Source organism: Strix aluco, chromosome 19, assembly GCF_031877795.1.
Source record: "Strix aluco isolate bStrAlu1 chromosome 19, bStrAlu1.hap1, whole genome shotgun sequence".
Lineage (NCBI taxonomy): Eukaryota > Metazoa > Chordata > Aves > Strigiformes > Strigidae > Strix > Strix aluco.
Window position 1 is genome coordinate 11661331 of NC_133949.1, and position 23905 is coordinate 11685235.

Consider the following 23905-nt stretch of genomic DNA (forward strand, 5'->3'; position numbering starts at 1 on the left):
TGTAGAAACGTATTGCTTTTATGCTACAGTAGAGTGAACTAATATAAAAAAATGATTTTGAGATTGATGTTTCTCTAATAGTTTGTTCAGCAGACTTAGTAACGAGACAAAATTTGAGTAAAATTAAATGCCAAGCCTGCTAGTTTACAAAGACTTGAAGTGGAGTGAGTTTTATATGTCAGCTAATCAAGTAGCTAAGCACTTAGTCCAAGTGTGGATCAGTTTGGTTTTGCTGTTCTGTCTAGACAAATGTAATGTGCGTTGGTTCTTCTGTTGGAATGGAATGAAGGAGTATTTAGCAGCGGGTCAAGGTTCAAACACTGAAGGAAATCCTCTGCGTTTTGTCAGAGGCCTTGTTGGTATAGTAAACTGGACTAGATACTCTGCTTTTTCTTGGAATTAAGTTTTATCTTTGTTCTCCTCATAAGAGAGAGGCACAAGAGACATCTACAGCTGGATTATGAATATTAAATTTATTACAATAACAGTTTACAGTACAAGGCACATACTGATGACTTACAATCAGCTTGCAACACTTGTAACTAAACAGCTGCATAAATTAATAACAGGTGCATCATGTACAAGTTGGAGGGAATACTTAGTTCTGTACAGCTAAAACTAGCTTAATTCTCTTTGCTTAAAAGGCAAACATGGTCAAAATTTACCAGTTTCAGAACTTCCTTTTCACTGTTCAGAATAGAGGGTAGGATAGACTCATGGGATAGATAAGCAGAAGGTGAACTGAAGAGAAGGAATTTGTTTGCCTTGCAGTGCAGCCCATTTGGTATCAATAGAACTATTTTCTGTACAAAAACAATGTTTAATGTTATCAGCTACCTGATAAATATCGGTTACTCTAAATATTTTCAGATTGGATGTATAAAAGGAAGAAAAAAGAATCAGTTACAAAAATAAATGAAATAAATTTCTCAATATTTCAACCACTCAGCTAAATAGAGACACTAAGAAAGAAACTTAGCGTAAGAAGATTTAGAAAACTTCAAACCAGTATACTATGTAACAAAAAAATAATGAGGACTAAACTGCCTTGCAAGTTCAGCTTATATAGAATGAAAACATGGATGTATTTTATCTTTGTATTAAGAAAAGCCTTTTAAATTCACTTCTGGAGGGCTTCCTTGCCCCCTGTTCCCATAAAAACCTCACACTGGATTATCCTAGTGAAAAGAGAACAAAGATCTAGCATCACAAATTATCTTCTGGACTCTGTAAATGTTTTTCCTGTGACTTGGCACGTCTACATACTTTCACCCTCTCTCAGTACATCTGTACTCAGTGCAGCATTCTCATTTTTCAACTGAGAAATTCAAGCTGAGAGACCTTGCCCTATTTTACACAGTGACTCTTGCAGGGCTTGTATTAATATCAGGGCTTCTTGGCTGACTTTTAAGCCACTAGAAAACAGTGACATTTCTTGGGAAGGTGCTCAGCATTCTGTGCTAAAACCACCCAGAGATACAATGTCTGTCATATATTAGTGTCTTAAAAAACACAAATAAAGATGCATCTTTTGCCATTTCAAATGCTGTTATAAAAGAATAACATCAGTAGCAGTGATTCTGCAATTATTACTCTGCAAATTATTCAATTAGAAATAATGTTCCCAGTTTCAGTTTGTTTCTAAGGGCTGAAAGAGAAACTTTGGCTTTGATACAGATAATGCTCATATTTAACTGAACTATTTCTGTCCCCACCATTAGCCTTCCTAATAAAAGGAACATAAATGAACAAAAATTGGAACTGTAAGTTTTGGGTTGGTTTTGCAGAGGGGTGGGTGTTTTTTTTAATGAGCCTGGCATGAAACAGTATCAAGTCTGGCAAGAAATTTTATTTGTAAGATTTATCTAAATACTTATACATTTAGGAGGAAGAATACCTAGCAGTAGTTGAACACCAGCCTGAAGAATGAAAAATCTGGGTAGGGTTTTCTCCTTCATTTCCCACACTTGATATTGGATACACATGAATACCTCATTCATCTTACATTGACATTTCATACATATTTTTTTAATGAATTCATAACAGAAAAATCTGTTCTTAAAACAGTAATTTTCTGATTGGTAACTTAATGGCTTTCCAATATTAAAAGAATTTCCAGACCATTCCTCTTTTCCTCACCATGAAGCCAGTTTTGGAAGTACTTTTCAAACATACTTAGGGGCTAAGCTACAAAACTATTTCTCAGGAGTAACTGTTCAGTAAGACAGACATTATATTTTTCCTGGTGGCAATGAAAGAACATATTCCCTTTCTAAAAATAGTTTAGGAGTCTTTTGTTTGTAGTTCCAAAAGAACAGTCCTTGTCCCTTTATTTCCTTCTTGGAAGTTGGGCCTGAGACATAAAGTTAAGTGAATTCAAGTCAATAGCTGAAGTGTAATAGGTGTCTGCACACCTAAGGGAGAACCACCTTGGCGGAAACAATGAAAATGCTTTGAAAAAGCAAACACACCATCACTGCTTTCCTCTAGTATGGCAAGTTCTTCGTATCGATGTAAACTCTTCAGTAGGTTTCTTAATGCCTGCTGCTATGAATGCATATATAACCTTGTGAATTTAGCAGTACATTGCCTAAGTAGACCATGAGATACAAAAGAGACTTCTATCTTCTCCTTTATTTTGTTATAATCTATGCAGTTTTTACATAAAATATGCCTACTTAGGTTTAGATAAACTTCCACGTAACTGCAGCAGAACTATTTTCCAACTGACTTTGGGCAATTGCAGTCAGTCTGAAGGGCAGTTACCTTTGGAGAGCGTGTGTATGCATATAATAAAGAGGTTAGTATGTGCATGGAAGTTAATTTGCATATCAGTGCCTTGAAATTTAATATAAATAGTTCTGATGAGAATCAATCCTGCTGAACTCCACTCAACTTCTTGTTAAAAAAAAAAAAAAATTCCCTTCCTTTTCTTCTTCAGGGTGAAAATCAAATGTGTTCACATTAGAATATGAGCTAATAAATCTTGGAAGTGGTTTGTATCGTTAAATGTACTTTTGTCAGCCAGCCAAAAGGATTATTCTAAACTTTAGTTCTGTACTAGGAAATAATAGAAGAAGCAACAGACTCCAGCAAATTTTAGGTGCAAAATTAAATTTAAAAAAAAAAACCCGAAGCAGATCTTTCTACTTTTTGGCATCAGAACTCAAAAAAATTCATTGTTGGTCTGTAGTTTCTGTAGGTGTAAGCGTTGGGTCTGTCAGGACAATGATTTTGTGAATAGCTTAGTTAGAAAACAGTGTAGTAAGCGCTAGCCACTTAGGTACTTGTCAAGTAAGCCATGATGAGTTTTTGTGGCTTAATTGGGTCTAAAGGAAAGTGAAGCCTACAACATTACAAAAAATGCTTCTGTAGTATTTGTTATGCAAGAAACAATTAACAAAAACTTTTATCATCTACAAAATGCAGGAAATGAAAATGCCTATGCCTATGTATGCAGAGCTGTATATAGTGCTGCTCAGGATTGTTTCCTCTTCCTCTGTCTACTCCACTACAAACCGAGGGAATTTACTGTTTTTTTTTTCTAGTTTATAAAACCCTGTGTTACTTAAGTAATGTATGGCTATCAGAAATATTTCTGTATTTTTCAATGTAGTTTAAGCAATTAGAACCTTAGAAGCGAATACGACATTGCCCAGTACGAACAATCACATTGAGGAAGATACAGGAGTACTGCCACAGATTTGGGATTCTACACCTAATCCTACCCGCTGATACTCGTCCTACAGTGGCTTATGCAGTCAGTCACGCACACTTTCAGACAGCCCCAGCGCCCACGCGTGGAGTAGTGGTATTCTCATGCACACAGACGTCCTCGTGTTTCCAGAATGAATTAGTTCTCAGTCAGTTCAGTCTGGTTTGAAGTGCACAGTAGATTTCATTGAATTGCTTGGATAAATGTGCTGGAGGCATTATGTTTCCAAATGCCTGTTGTCAGTGACACAACTTCCACAGAAAACTCCTCCATTTGTTGTCTCAGCTGGAAATGTAATTCTTTGCAGGGGGAGAATATGGGGAAAATTACATTTTATACTCCCCCTCTCTCCCCCCAGAAAACGGGTTAGCTTATACTGCATTCATGCGGATGTCTCCAAAAGGAATTTCTGTAGCTGTTTCTGGAGTAATGCTTTTCAGAATACGCTGTTGGAAAGAAATCAATGTTAGAAATCGATTCATTTTAGAGATAATAGGTAACCTGACAGCCATTTGGAAAGAGATTTATAATAAAAACATGACTCTGGTTTGAGTTATACCTCTTGAACCACACAAGGATGTTCCAGATTTCCGTTATCTCAGCACTATGAAGATGTAAGGTGCTACAGAAGTGCACAGCATTATTTTTTAATTGTTTGTAACATATAATTTGAATCAAAGTTTGACAGATGCCGTATTAATGCTTTAGGATGTTGCAGTTTACTTGCATACCTTGAGCCAACTGAACATATTCTTTCTGAACTGGTATTCACATGAACTTACAAGAAATCCCAAAAATGTCTTCACAGGCTGCCACAGATTTATGGCAGAGAAATCTTAAGTGTGGGAAAGAAAAAGAATCTTGTTCTTACAGACATATGCAAGGGAATCAATCTTTCACTGCCTCATTCACCCGAACTGTGTCTTCTGTGATTTCTAGGAAAAACCTCCAGTTCACCAGAGCTTAAAAAAAATACTTGATTTAATATTTTATACAAATATGTCAACAGCCTCAGTAAGACCTGGGGAGATTTGTGAGTCACTCAGAATAGGCAGAAGACAATTAGCTGTCAGCTGGCTAGGAACAGAACAGCAAGAATACTCAAGTCCTGGGGCATCAGACCCTAGACAAATCTACACGTAATATTTCTAAGAATCACCTCCTTCCCAACAGTCATAGACGCAACAGAACATTGTGGATACCTCCTTAAGTGTTCCTGGAGTGACAATCAATCGATAAGCCATGTAGATTGGAATACAGATGATAGAAGAGGTTCCTATGCAGTAACCCACTACTGTGGTCCAGTAGGGATAATTATAATCAAAAAGCCGTAGCTCAGGAGGATTGGACAGAAAGCTGCAAGTGACAAACTGAAAAAGAAAACAGCAAAGTATGAATACGTGTATTTTGGTGGCACACATTTACTTTAGGAAACTCTGTGCCACAGCATAGCACTGAACTAAAAAAAATGAGTAGGACTCAAGAAGGATTAAACATATGTCGACACTGAAAAAATCCTAAATTACATTAGTATGGATTAAAAAAAACCCAAACATAACCAAAAAAAACCCCAAAGCACTTTTGGATATCCAGACTTTCCTTCAGGAAGTTTAAAAATGCTCAGGAGCTTTAGAGCGTAGCCCAACCAGTAACTGAGAGGAGCTAGGTAAAAATTCTCATATGGACTGCTTGTTCCATAAATACACATGGTGGTGGTTCTTGCTTAAGAAGCATTAGAGAGAAAATTCAGGACCACGCCTGTACATTTAAAGGATAAAAAGATGTTAGATGGACAATATCAGATTGATTGGTACCAGTGTGCAGAATTTCATCCAGTTACTCTTGTACTGACTCTTATAACCTGATTGCGGCTAAAGCATCCCTTCCAGAAAGGCATCATCTTAATTTTAAGCCACCAGAAATGGGAAGTATACACTTTCCCTTAGCTATTTGTCCCATATTTAATCATGATCAGTGTCAATTCTGCTTTGTCTGAATTTAACTCACAGTCAATATGTTGTTTTATGCTGTTCTTTATTGGGTTGTGGACCCTTTTAATACTCTTTCAAATACTGTTAAAGTACTTACCTGTGTTAATCACATCAGCTTTCAGCTTTCTCTGTGATAAGCTATACAGTTTCTATTTTTTTCTGTTTATTTTCTACAATTTTTTCCATAGCATTTCAGATCTTCAGTAGCTTTTGCAAATGTTAATGCTAGTTTGGATATAGTATTCTATCATCAGCTCGATCAATGCTGTTAGATCATTTCCTGTGCATATCCTTCATGACTGAAAAATTTCTTGTGAAACAACAAATACTTTTAGTTTAATACTACAGGAATAATATTTGGGACTATTGTTGGAAGGATCTCTGACTCAGTTTTTTCCAGAGTATCATCAGGATTACCAGCGCAGTTTCCAATAAAGAAATAACACACTACCTTCTGGGCTTTCCTTATTTTAGTTTCCACAGAGAATACAAATAGCTCTGCCTAGTAACCACATCACCAGAGCTGTATTCCTCTGTTTATTTTACTGGTTTAGGATCACAAAGAGGACAGTAGTATAAAAATTATTGGCGGTGTCATACTTATTTATAGCTTTTTTTTTTCCTTTTTCTGGGAGTCATAAAATGAAAATCTGTTAATTGTACATTGATCATTACAAGTGTTTTGAATTCACTCTGTAGGTCTTAAGTCTACATTCTGTGCTTCACAAACTCCATCTTGACCTGCTCTGCTCCCACTAAGGCTAGTAACAATAAAAGATAGCATGAACTAATTTTGGATCAGGAAATGAACACTTTACATTAAAACGTTATCAATAATACTGGCAAGTCAAACATTGGAACAGTATTTCCAATTCCAAATTATAGATTTATAAAGGTTGCAATTAACTGCTGTAAAATTTAAGTGGGATATTCTAAAGTTGTCAGTCAGCGGTTGCTGAGACAGTATATTTACTTATCTTGGTTCACCTCTGCCAACAGTATGTTTCATCACCATCTTTTATTGCTTCATTTTGCTGAGGTAGATATAAAGCAACAAAACAAATTAACTTTGTTCAGCAGAGGGAAGGACAGGAGTTATTTAGAACTTGGTCTTATTTATCTAGCTCATCTACAAAAATCCTTAAAATGGGGATTTAGTAACAAGACCTTGCAGCATTGTACTGGGTTTTTCACTAATTGAGCCTTTTTGGTTTAGCTAGAATTATTACTAAAGTACTTCACAAGAAAATTCTGTAGTTAAGCTTTCAGAAGTAGCTGCATTGTTCAATGGTAATTTTCTTGTGCTGGAAAGAAAAAGCTATAAAGAAAACTCACCAGAAGGAAGATGGGACTAATTGCTGCCCAGCAAACTCGCCAGTACCAGCCTGGGGTAAAGCCTAGCATTTCTTTCACATCGTTGCAAAACTGGGTGATGCCTGTGGAGACAGGTGGGAGGAGAGTGGTGACAGCAGATAGAAGGTTTCCCTAAGTAGATGCACAGCATTTTGTATGCACAGAAAATAAATTCAGAATCCATCATAGAAGACTGTTTTGTTCCTATGATTCTTACTTATATTAAATTCTTAATTATTATGAATTATAGCTCTTGTTACTTTTAAGTGTCGCTGTACTTCTGTCAGAGAACAATTAATAATAGTTCTCATAGATTTGGTAATCGGTGGGTTTGTAAGAAGGTTTGGTGAACTTTTTTCTGGAGACATCAGTGATCTTGTCTGCAGAAAGAGAGGAGATGCTATGCTGCAGAAGCTCAGGAATTTGCGTTACTGTTGTTTGTCAACGTGGCAGTAGACCTACCGTAGAACCAGGCCACAGCAACTGCTTCCAGAAACACGACTGTTAGGACAGCTGGACCAGTGGCGTATTCTTCAAACAGCTTTACCACATACGCACCTCCCTAGAAAGGAGACCATATTATCAGTGAACCAAAGACCCAGTCAGGGAAATCCTGTAATGCTGTTGTTTATTATTGCCTTCGTCTGGACCAGAACATTCACACATGGGTAATTCAGTCAGTTCTGTTGCTCTGTGGCTGTTCCTGCCAGTGAAATCCTTGAGCGTGCTGCTGATCTGGTCGCTCTCTGTGAACATATTTCACCAGTGGGGCTGCCATGTGGAAAAGCTAAAAAAGAACCTGCTGGCTGTTCTAGATGGATGTTAATGAACTAATGAGATGTGGTGGGGGTTGATGGGATGGCTTTTTGCATGCCTTCTGTGATGGCATCTTCTTTTGCCAACGTGAGTCAGTTACTGAACAGGAAATAAGGTGTTATTTTGCTTTCTTTCCATTTGGGATCTAGAATCATGAAGGAGGAGAGCACTGTGTCTCAAAGAGGAACTAAGTCTCCTTTTACAGCAAACGCTTTAAATGGGAAGTTGCACATAAATGAGCAAGTGGAGTGAAACATGACAGGAAAGCCAAGAATTTTTTCCTTGTCCCTTATGATCATTACACTCATTATTCAGAATGTTGCTTGTTATGAAAATGAAATCCCACAAGCCCCACAGAGACTATTTATTGTGACTGATCATGATTTCTGGCCTGATTTGATGAGGAAGATCCAGGAAATTCATTGCTAGAAATTTTTGAAGAGCAACAGTCAATTACAGCATTTTCTGGCAGATAATGTTTTGATCATTCTTTTCTAATTCTTTTTTTTTTTTTTCATTTTTCATTTTTTCATTTTTCATTTATATTTTATTTAATTCAATTAATACATTCCAAAGGTTGCGAAAATTAAAATAACAATTCTTATTATTTTTAAACATGGAGCTTTTGAGAACCAGAAGTAAACCACATACAGAATGTGGAAGGTTGTCTGCTTACTGATTCAGCGGTTGAAGCAGCGGCTGCATCATTTATGATGTGTAGCACATTAGAGTTTTGCTGAATTGCAATAGGATCATTTTGCAACACATTTCCTAATGAGATACACTGTTCACATTCATTCCAAATATAGATTTCTAATGCATTAAGAAAACAGGCTGCAGATTTAATTGGACTTCTTGAAACTCTCTTCAAAAAATACTACCCCGTCCAAGATCTCATTTGCAGGAAACTGCCAGTAAGGAAAGCTGAGGAGTGGGTAAAATACTTACAAATGTCAGTGTTGCTAATGACCCCAAAAAGCAAACGATGGTCAGACCAAGGACAAACAATTCCCTGCGTTTGCTCCAGACATGCGGGAATTCATCCAGTACTCCAGTAATCACTCCCTCTAGTCCTGCAAACTGAAAAGCATGGAAAAATCACTGAAAATAGAGGGCAGTTTTAATTGCTTTAAAGTATGTTTAAATGCTTAAAGGTGCTTTAAGTCATTGAAACACTGGTGCTTTATTCTGCCTGTAGAGTTGGTGTGACTGTTGTTTAGACAGTTTTTCTTCAGAACTTTTAAACTCCTTGAAGTGGGGATTTAGTCTTCACATATCTGTAGGAAGTGCCTATCACCCAGGGGAAGTACTATATTACAAGTCATAGGATGCTGATAAGTGGCAGGTGGCTCAGCAGAATCAAGATTGTGAAATCAGCTGAGTTTAGCCTTCCTGGAAGGAGCTGATTCTCAACCTGCAAAAACCAGTTCACATGGCATGTTTTTGGAACATCTCCTCTTCGCAGTGCTGTTGAGAAGGCCACCTCCAGCTCCCATCTTTTAAATCCAATTAGTGTGAAAAAAATTCCAGACTTTAATAATTGCTTTGTAAGTTTACAAGAGATGAGGAGCCTGGAAGGTGCATTCAACTGGGAGTTTATGAATCAAGTGCTTTGGTTGTGTTTCCAGGTCTGTTACTAATTGTCACAGTATGACACTGACAAATCATTTCATTTTATTTAGGCCTATTTAGGTCCAAATTGGAGTAAAAGTTGCTGTCTTGGAGATGCCAATCCTGCTTTAAACCCTTTAGCGATGGCACAATATTTGTAATTCTGTTTCTTGTGATGTTTGCGGGGTTAAGGCCATACACCAAATACCTGACTGGTCCGCGGTCTCACCTACTGTCTACTCACCGTGCTGTCTAATCCCAGCGTGAGTAACATCAGGAAAAAGATGATGGCAAAGAAAGTGGAAGCAGGCATGTTTGCAATGGCCTCAGCATATGTAATGAAGAGAAGGCTGGGTCCTGATATCAGAACGGAGAATTAGGGATAATTGTTAGTGTGCTACTGCTGCGAGGAGGACAGGCTGTTTCACTGTACCATGTTGTCTTCCAGGGGAAGACTTCTCCCCCCAGGCTATTTTGCAGGATGCAGTTACCACCACGCCTGTGAAGCTGCATGCAGTATGACTTCTATATGCTGTCTTTATGGAATAATTTTTTAGCAGCACTGTGTATTTATAACAGTGCCCTTGTCATAAAGTAAGGCAGTATCCTGAATTACATACTAAATATTTTGCATAATTTGGGCTGTTCTCGATCTAGAAGATAATATACAAATACATTCTATCTTAAAAGCAGTTTGAGAGATGTGTACAAAAAGGTAGCCTACCAGTGTCTTTGGCAACCTCTGATACATCTTCATTCCTCATCTCAGCCATGTATCCCAGCACAGTGAAAATGACAAATCCAGACACAAAACTAGTCACGCAGTTCACGGTACTGGTAACCAGGGCATCTCTGCAACAGAAGACCTAACTCATATCAGGGAATCAGCATCTGCTAGAAAGGGTAGTTTACTACCAGGTGGGGTGAGTTAATGATCTGGATAGTATCCTAGAAAAACTAAAGGAACACAGTGGAAAAAAACCCAGCAGATTTGAAAGAAAAAAACACCCAACCATGACTACTTTTTCTTCTTCAAACAGGTGCTGTAACATTAGTCTGACACTGGATTGAATGCTGGATGCATAGTGGTGTTTTAAAAAAATAGGAATTACCGTAGGAATATTAAAGAATTGAGAATTTTATTTTACAAGTTCTAATTAGTGTTTAAGATACTGAGAAAACAACTATAAATTGCCTTTCAGCTCAAGACTCTAAAGTCACTTCTGACCTGACCACTGAGATTAAATAATTATAATGTGATTGTTTGGCAGGAGGTTAGTTCATTTTGTTGTGGCACGTTTCTACATCTTAGACTCCTTCCTGTAATTGGTAGAGATTATCTCTCTTTAGGGTAGGCACAACAGAGGAGAAATGTTGTAGATTGCAGGTTCTTTCAATAAGGACTTTTGTTCTGTTACGCTTCTGTCTGATTTGTATGTACACAGGTCTGACAATTCAGTGCCTTTCACCAGCACTGTGTTCTTTTTCTGTAAATACCCACGGTTACTTTTTTTAAACTCAGTTTTACTTAGAGAATAAGGTAGAACTCACTGGTAGCAGTTGTTATGGAATTTGTTGTAGCTGGCGTAAGCCAATAGGACCCCAAAACCTGGACCAAGGGAGAAAAAAATCTGAGCTGCTGCATCCACCCAGACCTGAAAAATATTGAAGATCAAGAAAAAGTGACATGAAAGAGATTGAATGAGTTTGGCTTATTCAGAATATCATTTATGCCTGCAAAACCGTCTTTCACTAGCCTGCCTGTATCCTAGTCCTGGTCTAACAAACATTTTGTTAAGGACAGCATATTGAAATATGAACATTTATTGTAGATCTGTGAGAGTTGTAAATATCCACTATACTTTTAGTGCTCTTAGTGCCTATGCAGTACTTCTTGTAGCTCTTTACACTGTTGTAAGTACTCACTGGCAGTTTCACTTCTGACAGCATCTTAGATTAACTCACAGTGATTTGCCTGTAATCAGTTTAACATAAGTTTTGCAATGTATAGAGAACTTTCTATCCATGATTTTGCAGTGGGATTGGGCCATCTTCCTCCAAACTCTGTGTGCTGTGGAATAGTTTTGGCTGTGTTTGGCTGTGTGTCCTCCAGACTAAGTAGTAGATGAACACTGCTGAGATTTTTGCTAGATTTATGGAAATATATTTGACAGTGTGGATGCAGTTCTAGGCCTTGGGACTCAATTCAGCTTTGTTGTAGCCATGACAGATGCAAGTGTGATGATCTTGTTATGAAAAGCCTGTTGTACTTGAAAAGTGGCCATAGCCTTAATGAGTAGTGTTGGTAAAGTACAGTATCAGCCCTCTTTCTGAAGGTGAAAGTCCTCATTCATTTATCCTCTTTTGATTGAAACATGGAGTTCATTACAACTCATTTCTAATATTCTCTTCCATCGTGTGAGGCCATCCTGTATCATCCACAGACAGAGCTCTGTCATCGTCCAGCACACAGATTGCAATCTGCTGTCCTCACTTCAGATACATCCAATACAATATCAATGCCCTTTATTGCTTTTTCAGAAGATGTTGGTCCCTTATTGGAGATGCTGCTTTATCAGAGACTGGTGTCTTTTCATTTCCTCTTCATTCAAAACTCTCCATATCAGCTGGGCAGCAGCAGACTTGCAAACATTAGAATTTTTAATCTTTGTATTTGTAGTATTTATTGCTTTGGGGTTTTTCCATCACCCTCCTCACTAGACACTTTCATAGGCAGTGAAGTAAGTGCAGCCTTGAGCCTGATGGACTACTTGTCATCCACAGAGTTCAAAGCTCAATCAGATGCCTGGGGTTTGTTGGTTAGCTCAGCCTTGTCCTCATGCCCCCTTTCTTTCTAAATCTTGCAAGCCCAACCGATTTATTCCTTCTCCCCATGCACTTGCATGGATTACTGAGTCATGTTTTGGTTGGTGGCTGCAGAGAGTCTCCTTGGGCTTATCTGCCAAAGCTTGTCACAGGACAGAAAGCTGAAGTTTCGACTCTAGTAACCTGCACTATTTAAACATGGGCAACTGTGGATACCATTGGGCTGTGGAAGAGCCTGCCCAAGTGTGTAATGATCCCCTCACAGCCAAAAAACCTGCAGCTAGACCAGTTGTTAGGGTTTTAATAAATTTAGTTTGCTCAGTGTGACTGTCACAGGTAAAGGATTTTGTTGCAGTGTAGCAGCAGAGTGTCTCACTCAATGTCAGGCTGTTCACCATTTTCCTGGTGAAAAATTGTTTGGTCACTTGTTTTCTTTCTAATCATATCACTAATTCTATTCACCCGCTGTATGGGAACTCTACTATTAGTTCAAGCTAAATTGATGGTGGACTCTAATCTTTTAAAAAAAAAATCTTTATAATTATGGAAAGAATAGCATGGCTGTTTAAACAAGAGCATGAAGTCAGGCTTTTAAGTCCATGCTAAGGCATTTGTTTAGTCATGCTCTATGCTGAAAACAGACATTGAAGTATATACATGCTGACATGCTAAAAGCAAATCTCTACCCTTTCACAATGTTTTTTACCTCAGTGGCCAGGAGTTTCTGCCAGTCAGGTTTCACATAGTAGAGGACACCTCTCCAAGCCCCAGGCAAAGTTGCACCTCTCACTAGCAGGATAAAGAGTATGATGTAAGGGAATGTGGCAGTCACCCATACCACCTGTGAGGGAAAACAGCAAGGTAGCATTTGCCATGGGTAGAAAGTTAACAGGTGATAACGAGTCATTCTTATTATAGCTCTTAGCATTTATTACATCATCACGTGGACTTCTCAGAAGGTCTGTAAACAGACAGTTTGCACATCTATACCCATGCTTTCTCTTGGCAGTGTTGTTCATGTCCAGAGAACAGTGGCGTAACATACTGTTGTTCTGTATTACTTGGGTAACAGTAGAAGTCACTCTACAGTGAGTGCTTCCCAAATACATGAGCCTATAATTCCTGTCATGAAGACAATCTGAGATAATTTTCTGCCAAGTTAATTGGCTCATTTAGAACTGCTGCTAGACTAGACTGTACCGAGTTGATTTGTCTTGCTTTTGCATTCACCTTGCCCGATGTTTTGACCCCTTTCCAGATGCTGAAGTATACAATGGTGAAGATTAACAATAAACAGAGGGTCAATTGCCAGCTAATGCCCCCCAGGTCATCCAGCCCATCGGACCTGTGCACCTGTAGAACGTGGCGGCTGAAAAGGGAAAGAAAAACACAATATAGATATTTTTTTAACAAATGCTTACGTTAAGTATGCTTTGAACAGTCCTGTACTGTGGTCTGAGCATTACAAGTAGTCCTGAGGCCTTGATAAGAAGCCTTCAGAGTCATGTAATTTTGGATTTTATTTTTAATTAAAGTTTGATATTAATGGTACACCAGTGATGATAAATGATAAGTGGTGACAGCTGACAGTGGTTGGGAACCTCTGCTCTAAAATAGAGTACCCTCCCCTACACCCTAAGCTTCAATACACCTACAAGTATTTAGTTATTTGAATAGTTCAGAAAAGGGTACCATTAATAAACAGCCCTGCTCCCCCTCCAAAGAAAAGCTTGCTACACGTTCCACCATTCTGTCTAATATTACTGTCCTCACTTACATGCACTTACGTATAAAATTCTTCTGCGGGAGAGATGGAGTACAGGGACCAGCTGACGTTGTCCTTGCTGAAGTAGTTAGTGCAGTTGCCTGTGTTCCAAGCATTTGTGCAGCTAGTCCATGGCAGCTCCGCCGTGAAGGAGGATACGAGGTAGTAAAAGGCCCAAGCCATAATGGTGTTGTAGTAGGAGGCTACGTAAAGATCTATTATACAGATGGCAAAGCCAATTCCTAGTAAGGCAGGAAATAATTACATGAAACCAGTGTAAGTTTTAGGCCAAAAAAAAAAAAAGGAGGGAATTGGTTATCACATCAACTACAATTAGTAACTGTCTAAGGCAGCTCTGCGGAAGGCAGACATATTCTCTCTCGAGTTTACGACACTGGAATTTCTTGTGGCTTCAGAAACACTCAGGCTCTGATTCCAAGAAAGCATTCTTAATCAAGACACAATATACTTACAGGTTTTTTTCATCTGTTCCTAAATTCCTGGAATTTAGAAATAGGCATCTTGCACTCTCAGTAAATAAAAAAGACAAGACTAGAGCTATAACACTGGAAGCAAGAATAAACAAGCATATGGAACAGGCCCTTTTAATCTAGAAGACTCTGTGGTAGGATGGGAATTGACAGACCAGGCTGAAGATGAAGAATCATTTCTTCGTAATATCTTTGTAATAGAAATAGTAGATCTTCATTATTTCCTGGTTTTAATTTTGCCTTGAATTCAGTAATGTTGCACTTACTTTATTAATTACATTTTTTGGTTTTGGTTGGGTTTTTTTATATTTTCAGGCTTTGGTGAGAGAAAGTGGACTGGCCTCTATCTAGTCAATGTGAGAGTTGCACATCATATGTGTATATGAGAATATACACACACATCTGCAGGTGTACATAAAGTTTTATGAAAGCTTTCTTTGTAAAGCCAAAATCTTGTGTAGAACAAGCCTTATTTTGTGTTATGGTTTAACCCCATACTAGCTACTGTGAAGAAAATTAACTCTACCCCAGCCAAAACCAGCACTTTGTTTTGTGAGATTTTAATATTTTTTTCAGAATTTCACTATTCTAGGAAATCTTTGAGTTATTCAGAAGGTTCCTAGTTATTTTCCATTTCCCTTCTTTACCTTTGAATATAGGACATATTTTTCTCCAAATTGAAATACACCCATTCCTGTGGTACTGTCCTAGTGCTAGTTCCATATAGAAGAGAGGGATCCCTCCAAAGATGGCCATAATTGTGTAAGGAATGAGGAATGCTCCTGCAAGAAAGAAAGCAGATGATTGTAACTCTTCATAGGACTTCTCTTCCAACAGTACCAGCAGTCCATAAACAACAGTTCCTTTCATCCCACAGGGAAAATGCATGTCCCCTCCCTAGCCAGTGTGCCACACTGAATTACCATGGGATTTCTCATAAGAGTAACTGCTTAGCAGTGTGAATAAGAAGCAACACTCAGGCCAAACTTCTTACATTTCTGAAATAAGTATACATAGGATGCACCAAGACTGTACTGGCTACAATGGATACAATTGTGAGATGGGCTACAGATAAAATAATTAATTTCTTAAGTAAAATGCCTTTGTTAGAGTCCTTTCCGAGATCTCCTTGATTATATTGTGGCTGATGGGTCAGAGAGTTTAAGACCTAGCATTCCTGATGAGTTGGGTTTGACAGGTTGGTTTATCGGATTTTAAAATACTCTTTGGGACAGGGATTGAGTGTTTTCTCTTGGAAGGTGGTTCTGCACCTAACTGCCTCTCAGCTTCTAGTTGTACTAATTTTTTAGATCTTGCTAAATAGTTTTTCTTCCATTTTAATGTGTCCAGTCATTCTATCCCAATATTAAGGTTTTCCAGTTTGCTTGAAAAGTAAGTAATTTCCCCTTGGTCATTTGTTATATACGATATTAAAATAAGCCCCTAAATCATCCATTTACAAGCAAGGAAGTTCAGCATTAAGGAACAGCAGACAGAACTAGTCACTAACCTCCTCCATTCTGATAGCATATATAAGGAAATCTCCACACATTTCCCAGATCCACTGCATATCCAATGACAGAGAGTAGAAAGTCAATTTTTTTACTCCAGGTCTCTCTGTCTTCTAGCTCCATCAGCTGCTGCTGGCCTTCTGCTCCGCAGGTGGTAGAAGTGGTGGTTGTAGTAGTGGTTGTGGCTGCTGGGGCGGTGCACTGGGCATCTTCCACCTCTCCCATTCCATTGCAGGGAACAGAGCTCTGAACCCCTGAATAACCATTGGAGATCTGAGCTGCCTCCCCTTTATCTCCCTGGCCGGGATGGACTTTGTTGCCATCTTCTACTAGCCGTAGGGCCGATTTAGGGTTCCTGACCAGAAGTCCATTCTCTTTACAATCTTCTCCTTCCTTACAGTCCGAGACATCTTTCTTGGAAGTCAGCGGCTCAGTCTCATTGCTTGTTGCGTTTTTTTCCATTTTTTCTGAGATTTGTTCTGATCACTTGCAGACAAACAGCAACAGAGTCCCCTTGTGGCTCTTCTTCCCACACTTTTATTCCCAGTGTATTCCCAGCACTTCTAGAATTCCTCTTCCATATTTAAATCCATCAGATCGAAGGCACAAACACCATCTAAGAAATGATAAATAGTTAAAAATCCATTACAGGGCTTGCTGATGCTGGTAACTTTCAAGTTACAACTGACAGATTCTGTGATTAAAATACATTTGGACATAATTAACCATCATGGCATGCAATGTGAATCATTTAGCAGATAATGCATTCAGGGTTTTGTACAGAGAAAGGAATGAAGCAATCATCATCTTCTACAGCAGAAGTTGATATACCTGGCTTATAACCTCTCCAGCAGATTTGCTGGACTTTGTGCACTGTTGAACAACTCACAGGCAGTCACAGTCCTGCTGTCTTCTGGTACCATGTTCTCCCTCTGAACACTGGTTTTACACTCAGTTTGTGAAAATGAGGGCAGAGTTTAGTGTGGCTTGTATTTTCATTTTCGTAAGTTCATCCTGTGACTTCTACTGGCAGTTTCTGGATTCACCCAGTATGAAGGGAAAAGAATTAATTAAACAAATATGAGATAACAATGGATATACAAATTTTATTTCGTGACCACCTTTCTTCAGAAATCCCACAGCGTCTGCTATGTTTAGCAGCAGACCTAGAAGGCTTACATGAAAGTTTAGAAAAGTATTTAAATCTCAGTGGTTTTGCATCAACTAACTTTTGAGGCTCAGTCAACACTAATAACAAGGAAAAAAAGATCAGAAAACTTCAATCTGATGGTTTTGAGTAAACTAACATGCGGGTCTAAAGGATGAAACTTGTCCCCAGTTTTATTTAACTCCTTGGGGAAATAAAGGCATCTTTCATTCTGTTTGGATCTGCTAACACTGGGGTTCCAGCCTCAGGAAGGGTAGTGGGCACTACTCCTGTGCTACTGACCACTGCCAGCAGAAAAACAGGCACTGGGAGAATCCCTGGCTTTACCTGCCCTCTTCATATATGCCAGAAGCATAATTCAGGGGAAATAAACCATCCCAAAATAAAGAAAAAGTATAAACCAATTAACTTTTCCTTCAGAACAAAAAGAATAGAAAAAGAATTGTGTTTCAGTGGATCATGTTTTGTTTTCTGCTCATTTGTTCAGGTAGTGTAAATGCCCCGCTGCCTTTACTCAACAAAATCTTGAAATAGGAGCTGATCCTCTGTGCTGTAAATTCCCTAGGGTAGTAACCTTGCTTTATAGTTAGCAAAATGTTACACAATCGACACGATGCCACCACAGATTAAATTATTATCATTACATCTAATTTTCCCTTTTCAAAGCATTTTACCACAGTAAATATCATTGTCACATCCCAGCAGAAGAATAAGCATTATTTCACTTTCAGCTGTTGGAAAAACTAAAGCAAAGAAGGGATATTATTTGCTCTTTGCTAGAATTTGCTCATTGCCAGAGGTATTAAAACTCAAGTTTTTCCCAGCTTTCAGCCTTGTGCAAAGACAGTTTGTTAAACCTCTTCCTCAACATTTACCAGTGCAAGCAGAAAGAGGAGGAAAGTTACCGAGCTCCAGAGTAAACAGGAGCATGTTCTCAAGAGAAAAGTCACTTGAAGGTGTTGTTTACAACTTTGAGAAGTCTCTAGTTCTTCAGGCTTACATTCTGTCTTTACGCAGATAATGTTCTTTTCATCTATAGCAAGCAGTGCATCATTAATGCTGAATTCTTACAAGAGCAGTACTTCGTTACCATTAGTTAATCATCCACAAAGACTGAAACATCTTCAGAGTTCCAGAGAAGAATACTACAGCAAAGGAGTTTCTGTTTTACCTGCAAGACTATAAAACCTGAATGTCTTTGGAGTCCGAAACCTTCCAAATGTCCCCCAAGAGCTTATGTAGATGGAAAGAGTCCTATGACCACTGGTGGCAACATAAAAATCCTAGGAAAGGCCACAGCCAGTCCTCCCTTTGTATAGAGCATGTTAAGTATAAGGTAGGAATATGGAAAAGTAATCTGAGCCCTTCTGGACTTTACACCTCTTACTCATAAATGGGAAAGCAGTAAAGGATGTTGATTTAACTGCGTTATCTCATGAGACTAAATTTTCCATATCTGAGACTTAAACTCTCACTGTATTTGTAAAACATTTTATTTCTGCACATGGATACTTCTTGGCAATTTCTTTGCTGAGGAGAGGTCATTGAATGTGTTGTTGATTTCCCGTCTCTGTGACAATCAGGATAGTTGTCTTACCCAGATCTAAGCTCCTTCTGGTCTTCTGCAGACCACAGGAAAGAAATATCACATTATTTGCAATATTTTTGTAGAATTTTCAGTAGTTTGAGCCTCAAATATGCAAAATGATTTGTGAACTTTCAGGGGCTTCAGCTGGAATTTGAACTATTCCTTTCTGAAACAGAGCTACAGCTCGTCAGCCACCCTGGGAAATCTCTGGAGTGATGGACTCTACAGCTATGCAGTGGTGTTCACAGTAGCATAGTTGGCACATGAAAACAGAACAGTTACAGAATCAGAAGATTTCATTATGCTGTAAAAAACTGTGGGAGAATGTACTTTTCCCCTCCTCTTGTTATAATTCAAGAAAAAAAAAAAAAAATCTATCTGAAGAAATTGTAACCACTACAGTGTAAACAGCTGCAGAACTATAGCTCTTGGGGTTGAAAAGTACTCTAGGACCACTAGGGAAGATATCCATGGGAAAATTATGCTAATAGTGAAGGATTTTGCCCACCTCAGTCTCCGCTTCATCTCAGTAATTACAGGTGCTAGAATGACAATAGTGAATGTTATAAGAAATGGCAGTTTATTACCTATTTTCAATCTGAGCTGTTGCAAAGGTTGCTCTTACATAAATACACATTGGCTTCTTATCACCAACATAATTAGCTAAAGAAGAAAAAAAAAAAAAAAGAAGATAGCTGTGCCTTCATTTTGTTTGGATCTGGTTTTTGTAGACACGACTTTGCTCCTTTGAGAGGCCCTAAGTATCTGCACCTTTTCTCTCACCGGTAGCTCTGAACAGAGATTATTCTAAAGGGCAGTTTTCATCTCCATAATGCTGTGCTGCCCCGGAGTACGTGAAAGGTGCTGTGCTGCCATCCCTCTAAACTGCACTCCTCCTTACGCAAGGGTGACTAAAGAGGAATGACCCTCAGCTCTGCTCTGGAGAGACACCCTGTAACAACCAGTGTGTCCTCCACAACTATTCCCTGCTTTGCTTGTTTGTTGAAAACACTAGGATGAATAATTGAAGACATGTGTTTCTACAAGCTTGGCTGAAGCCACCAACGCAGTTCACATAAGCCAAATATTAATTAAATTATAATTTTTGGTTACTCCCACACAAAGCTAAACTGGAACCAGCACTGTAGATGTAAAAGCCCTGCATGTCCCTCGATGCACAAAGCCAACTCCTTTGCCTCTATCAAGGCAATCCTCAAGAAGCATCCCTGTCCTGGGGTCCAGCTCCTTCCCCAGCAGGGAGATGCACAACTGGCCTTATTTCCTGAGGCATGCGGTGACCTCTCGTGGCAGTGTGGGAATCCCTTTCCTTTAATGCTCTGCCATGTCGTAAAACAAATATTTCTAGGTTTGTAAAAATAAAATTATTTTCCTGTTCTATTTTTTTAAAGGAGAAAATTGACTTTTAATGTGTCTAGGAGATTAAAACAATTAGGTTGAAGTGCAGCAAATACCAGATGCTTCAAGGGAGGCAAATTTCAATGCCTCAAGTCACCTGGAGAATGCTTTATTTGAGGTGGGGCAGCACTGACTTCCTGAACTCCCCAGCACAAGGCTTGTTCAGCCTCACTGCATGACTACAAAAATCGTTACTCGTCTCCAAATGATCAAATACATTTTAACTCACACAGTTGCAAAATTTGTATATTTGCATATATTTCACTTCATACAAATTATGTTCTTTTTCCATGTGCTGATTTTATAAACCAGTGCTTGCTGGAGCACCAGCCCCTCACTGGGTTACGGCTGCATTCCTGTAGCAGAACTCACATTACCACTATCGCTCCCACTGCTCCTCCATCTGCCTTACTTCTGTCCATTACATGCTAGCACTTGCAAAGACTTAAAGTACTTTGAACTCCGAGACAAAAAGTTAGCCTACAGTGTTAGCAAACAGAATCAAACATTAAAGTTTCTGTTAACTTGACCTAAACCTCACTTTTCTCACAAAGTATTTAAGATTGTTAAAATTGGGAAGCTGCTTGACTGCCTAGTACACCTTGCAGTGAAGATGCAGTTCACAGAGGCAATTGTATGTAAGTGGAAAGAGTCCAAGGAAATTACTTTTATCTAGAAAATCAAGCAAGAAGTTTGTATGACAAGACATAAATCACGTAGCCCACACAGGAAAAGGCTGTGTTGTTTATCTGTAGGACTGTTCTCACCTCTGAGCCACAATATCGACCATGACCCTCCAACAGGGTGTTTCCAGGTACTGGACTCTGATACACGTAGCAGTAAACATTTCTGGTCTTCACCCTATCTCCTCACACAGCCCTAGGCTGTCTCACTAAAACAGAGTAGAACTGTACTCAACAAGTAGTCCCACTGAGACAATGGCCCTTCGGGGAGAATAAAAGGCTACTTACCAAAGTAAGAATGGTATAAATAGTGAGCTCTCTCTTATTAACTCATGTATTCCCAAATAAGGCTAAATAGAGGTAAGATGTGAAAATAGTGCTTCTGAAAGCAATAGTATTGGGGGAATATAAACCTGTACTGTGAGTTTTATGTCATAATCTTGTCCATGTTTCAGTCTGAAATTAAAAAGTCAGCAGGAAAAAGAGATTTTTACCTTTAAAAATTTGTTGAGAAGACAGACACTCTATTGTACTGGGAATGCTGCCAAATTGATGACAGTCATTTAAAGAACAGAGGGGGGTGGGGGAAGAAAATGTATTTTATGGCTCAAGTGTGTCTATATGTAGTGCAAGGAAACAGATAAGCTTAGAGGGAGTGATATTCCTTTTGTATTTTTCCTCAAATTATTTATATAAACTTGAAGGAAGAGTCATAACACAGCAAACATCACCAAATAAACAGAGCACTGTTCCTTAATATAACTCTGCACAGGCAAATTAATGGGCACGGTGTTTCACATAAAAGACCTGTTTGCAGAGTCCAGTCAAAGACTGGCTGCACAAGCATATGCACACTGGCATATATACATTTGTAATGTTTTTACCTAAAGAAAGTAAAGAAACAGTCACCATTGTTTCCAGTTGACGTTTCTTTGAAGGAGACTTGTTAATGGCTATCTCCAAATTACAGCCCCTTTATTCAGGCTCCAAGTTCTACTTCAGTTCTTTCTGAAACACTTATCCCATAGATGGGCTTCATTAGGTTGTGTAAGTTCTATAGGATACAGATTGCCAGATCAACAGAGCTGCAGAAATACAGTTTTGTAAAAGAGTTAAAACTTTAGCATCAGAAAGGACACCAGGATACAGAATGAATATTTCTTTAGGCTCTTAAAACTCTTTCTAATGAAAACTCGGTGGTTTATATTTCCATGGAGAAAAGCAGGAAAGAGCTTAAATGCTCTGCATGTTTCCATGTGTGGGAATAATTTAGGGGGTTTATTAAATTCCAGTTTTGGGGCAGTTTTTATTAATTTGTATAACCATTTGAAAATCATCACACACTGTCCAATTAGAAAATGGACCTACAACAGTCATTTGCTATATGCCAAGTTTACAAAGTACTTTCCAGGAAAATTATAGTCAATTTACTCATCAAAAGCACCAGAAGACAAAGCCTAAGTGTATGAGACCTTTCCTGGTAAAATGCCTGACAGCTAACAACACACATTGAAAAAAATTCCACAACATTTCCAAGATCCAAAGCCAGTAGATGCACAATCCTTTGCTCCCCAGGCTTTCTTAACACATCAGAACATGTTTTCCATGATTATTTATATATTCAGTTACATTGCATTCCTCACTTAAACTTCCATATTACTTAGCAAACTAACCCAGCAAGCCAGTTGGTTTCAGCAGTAAACATGATCGACTATAAATATATATGACATACTCTTCACATTTATTACTTATAATAAACCTGTCCCATTGAGTTAGATAATTTACTGTGCTGGAATAGTTTACCTTGTAAAATATACTTAATATGGTTAAAAAAGCTTACTTTACCCTTTTAAAATAAATAACAGTTTGTATTAATTTTTTTTGCTTCAGATTCTGCCTCTTTCGTTTTTCCTTATAGTTTAATGCTTTTTTTGGTAAATTTTAAACAAACTTTACATTTGTAATGCAATTATGTGGACTGCCAAAACTCTAATTTCAAATTGTCATAACATGTTCTGCTACAAGCATTTGACTCCTAACATTCATAATTGCTGAACAAGTGCCTGAACAAGACTGAGGAGAGCATGTGGCATCAGAAAAGCAAGAAAAAGCATAAAAAGTTTGAAAAATCAAAGCAAACTTTTGGCAAAAATCAATGTAACATTTTTACCCCCAAAGCTTTGTTAGATGTACATTTTCCCAATGTTTTAGAAATTACTCTAAGATCCTAAAAGTTAATTTAAAATGAAAGAAAATATAGTATACATATTTTAGACTGTCATTAGTATTTCAGATTTTATAACCAAAGTTGAAAGAGGAGTGAAAGTTAATGAACCTTCAGTATCTGCTTGCTTTAGAAGGTAGGCTCTGAAGACAGCTGACTAGAAGTCTGTCTAAATTTCAAAAAGTACTTTAGTTAGTGTGTTAAAATTAAAATCATAAAGTACCTGTCCTGCGGATGGGTTCGAAGCGCTTTCCTTGGAGTTATCCAAGCTTGAGTAACCTTCACCCACATTTACTTCGGAGTCTCGGGGACTCAGCCTGTGGGCAACTCAGCATCTTGGTGAGGTTTTTGTACACCAATCCCCCTCACATGGTCTGATTTCCAGATAATCTGCTGCCAAAGAGCTCTTTAAGAATTTTTGCGTCACTTCAGTCAAATAAACTTTATGTTTCACCAGGGCTGCAGCTCAGTTTTCCTCCTAGAGGTGGGTGGCTACATTTGTCCGTTCTGATCAGTTCAAAAGAGCAGGATCCAGTGAAGGCAGAGTGAGGAGGAGGGAAGCTTTTCTGGTAAGGGACAGTTTTGCTGGCTGTTATTACAGCTATAAATAACAGGATGGTGATGATGATGGAGACAACAAACAGGAGGGAAGTTTTGAGGGAGTCAGTAAATTACGAGTTTGCAGGTGGGTCTGTAGATTACAGAAAGGTGGGGAAGACTGGGATGTTATCACAATAAAAAGGCTTG

The 23905-nt window shown here is 38.4% G+C and overlaps 1 protein-coding gene across 3 annotated transcripts; it reads right to left on the reverse strand.

Annotated features, from left to right (window-relative positions):
* Positions 1-454: 454 nt before the first annotated feature.
* On the reverse strand, positions 455-23843 carry SLC6A4 (solute carrier family 6 member 4). Of its 3 annotated transcripts, none has more exons than XM_074845453.1 (15): positions 23382-23843; positions 16969-17115; positions 16079-16695; positions 15216-15350; positions 14100-14319; positions 13543-13681; positions 13019-13153; positions 11038-11141; positions 10211-10338; positions 9731-9843; positions 8824-8955; positions 7522-7621; positions 7042-7142; positions 4918-5085; positions 455-4161 (listed from the first exon to the last, which is right to left on the reverse strand). In XM_074845453.1, the coding sequence occupies exons 3-15, from the start codon at positions 16539-16541 to the stop codon at positions 4087-4089; spliced, it is 2013 nt and encodes a 670-aa protein (XP_074701554.1). In that variant the 5' UTR covers positions 16542-16695; positions 16969-17115; positions 23382-23843; the 3' UTR covers positions 455-4086. The 3 variants fall into 3 exon arrangements, with proteins under 3 accessions (XP_074701554.1, XP_074701553.1, XP_074701552.1); XM_074845452.1 differs by having other exon boundaries at positions 16911-17115; XM_074845451.1 differs by lacking the exon at positions 16969-17115.
* Between the last annotated feature and the right edge of the window lie 62 nt (positions 23844-23905).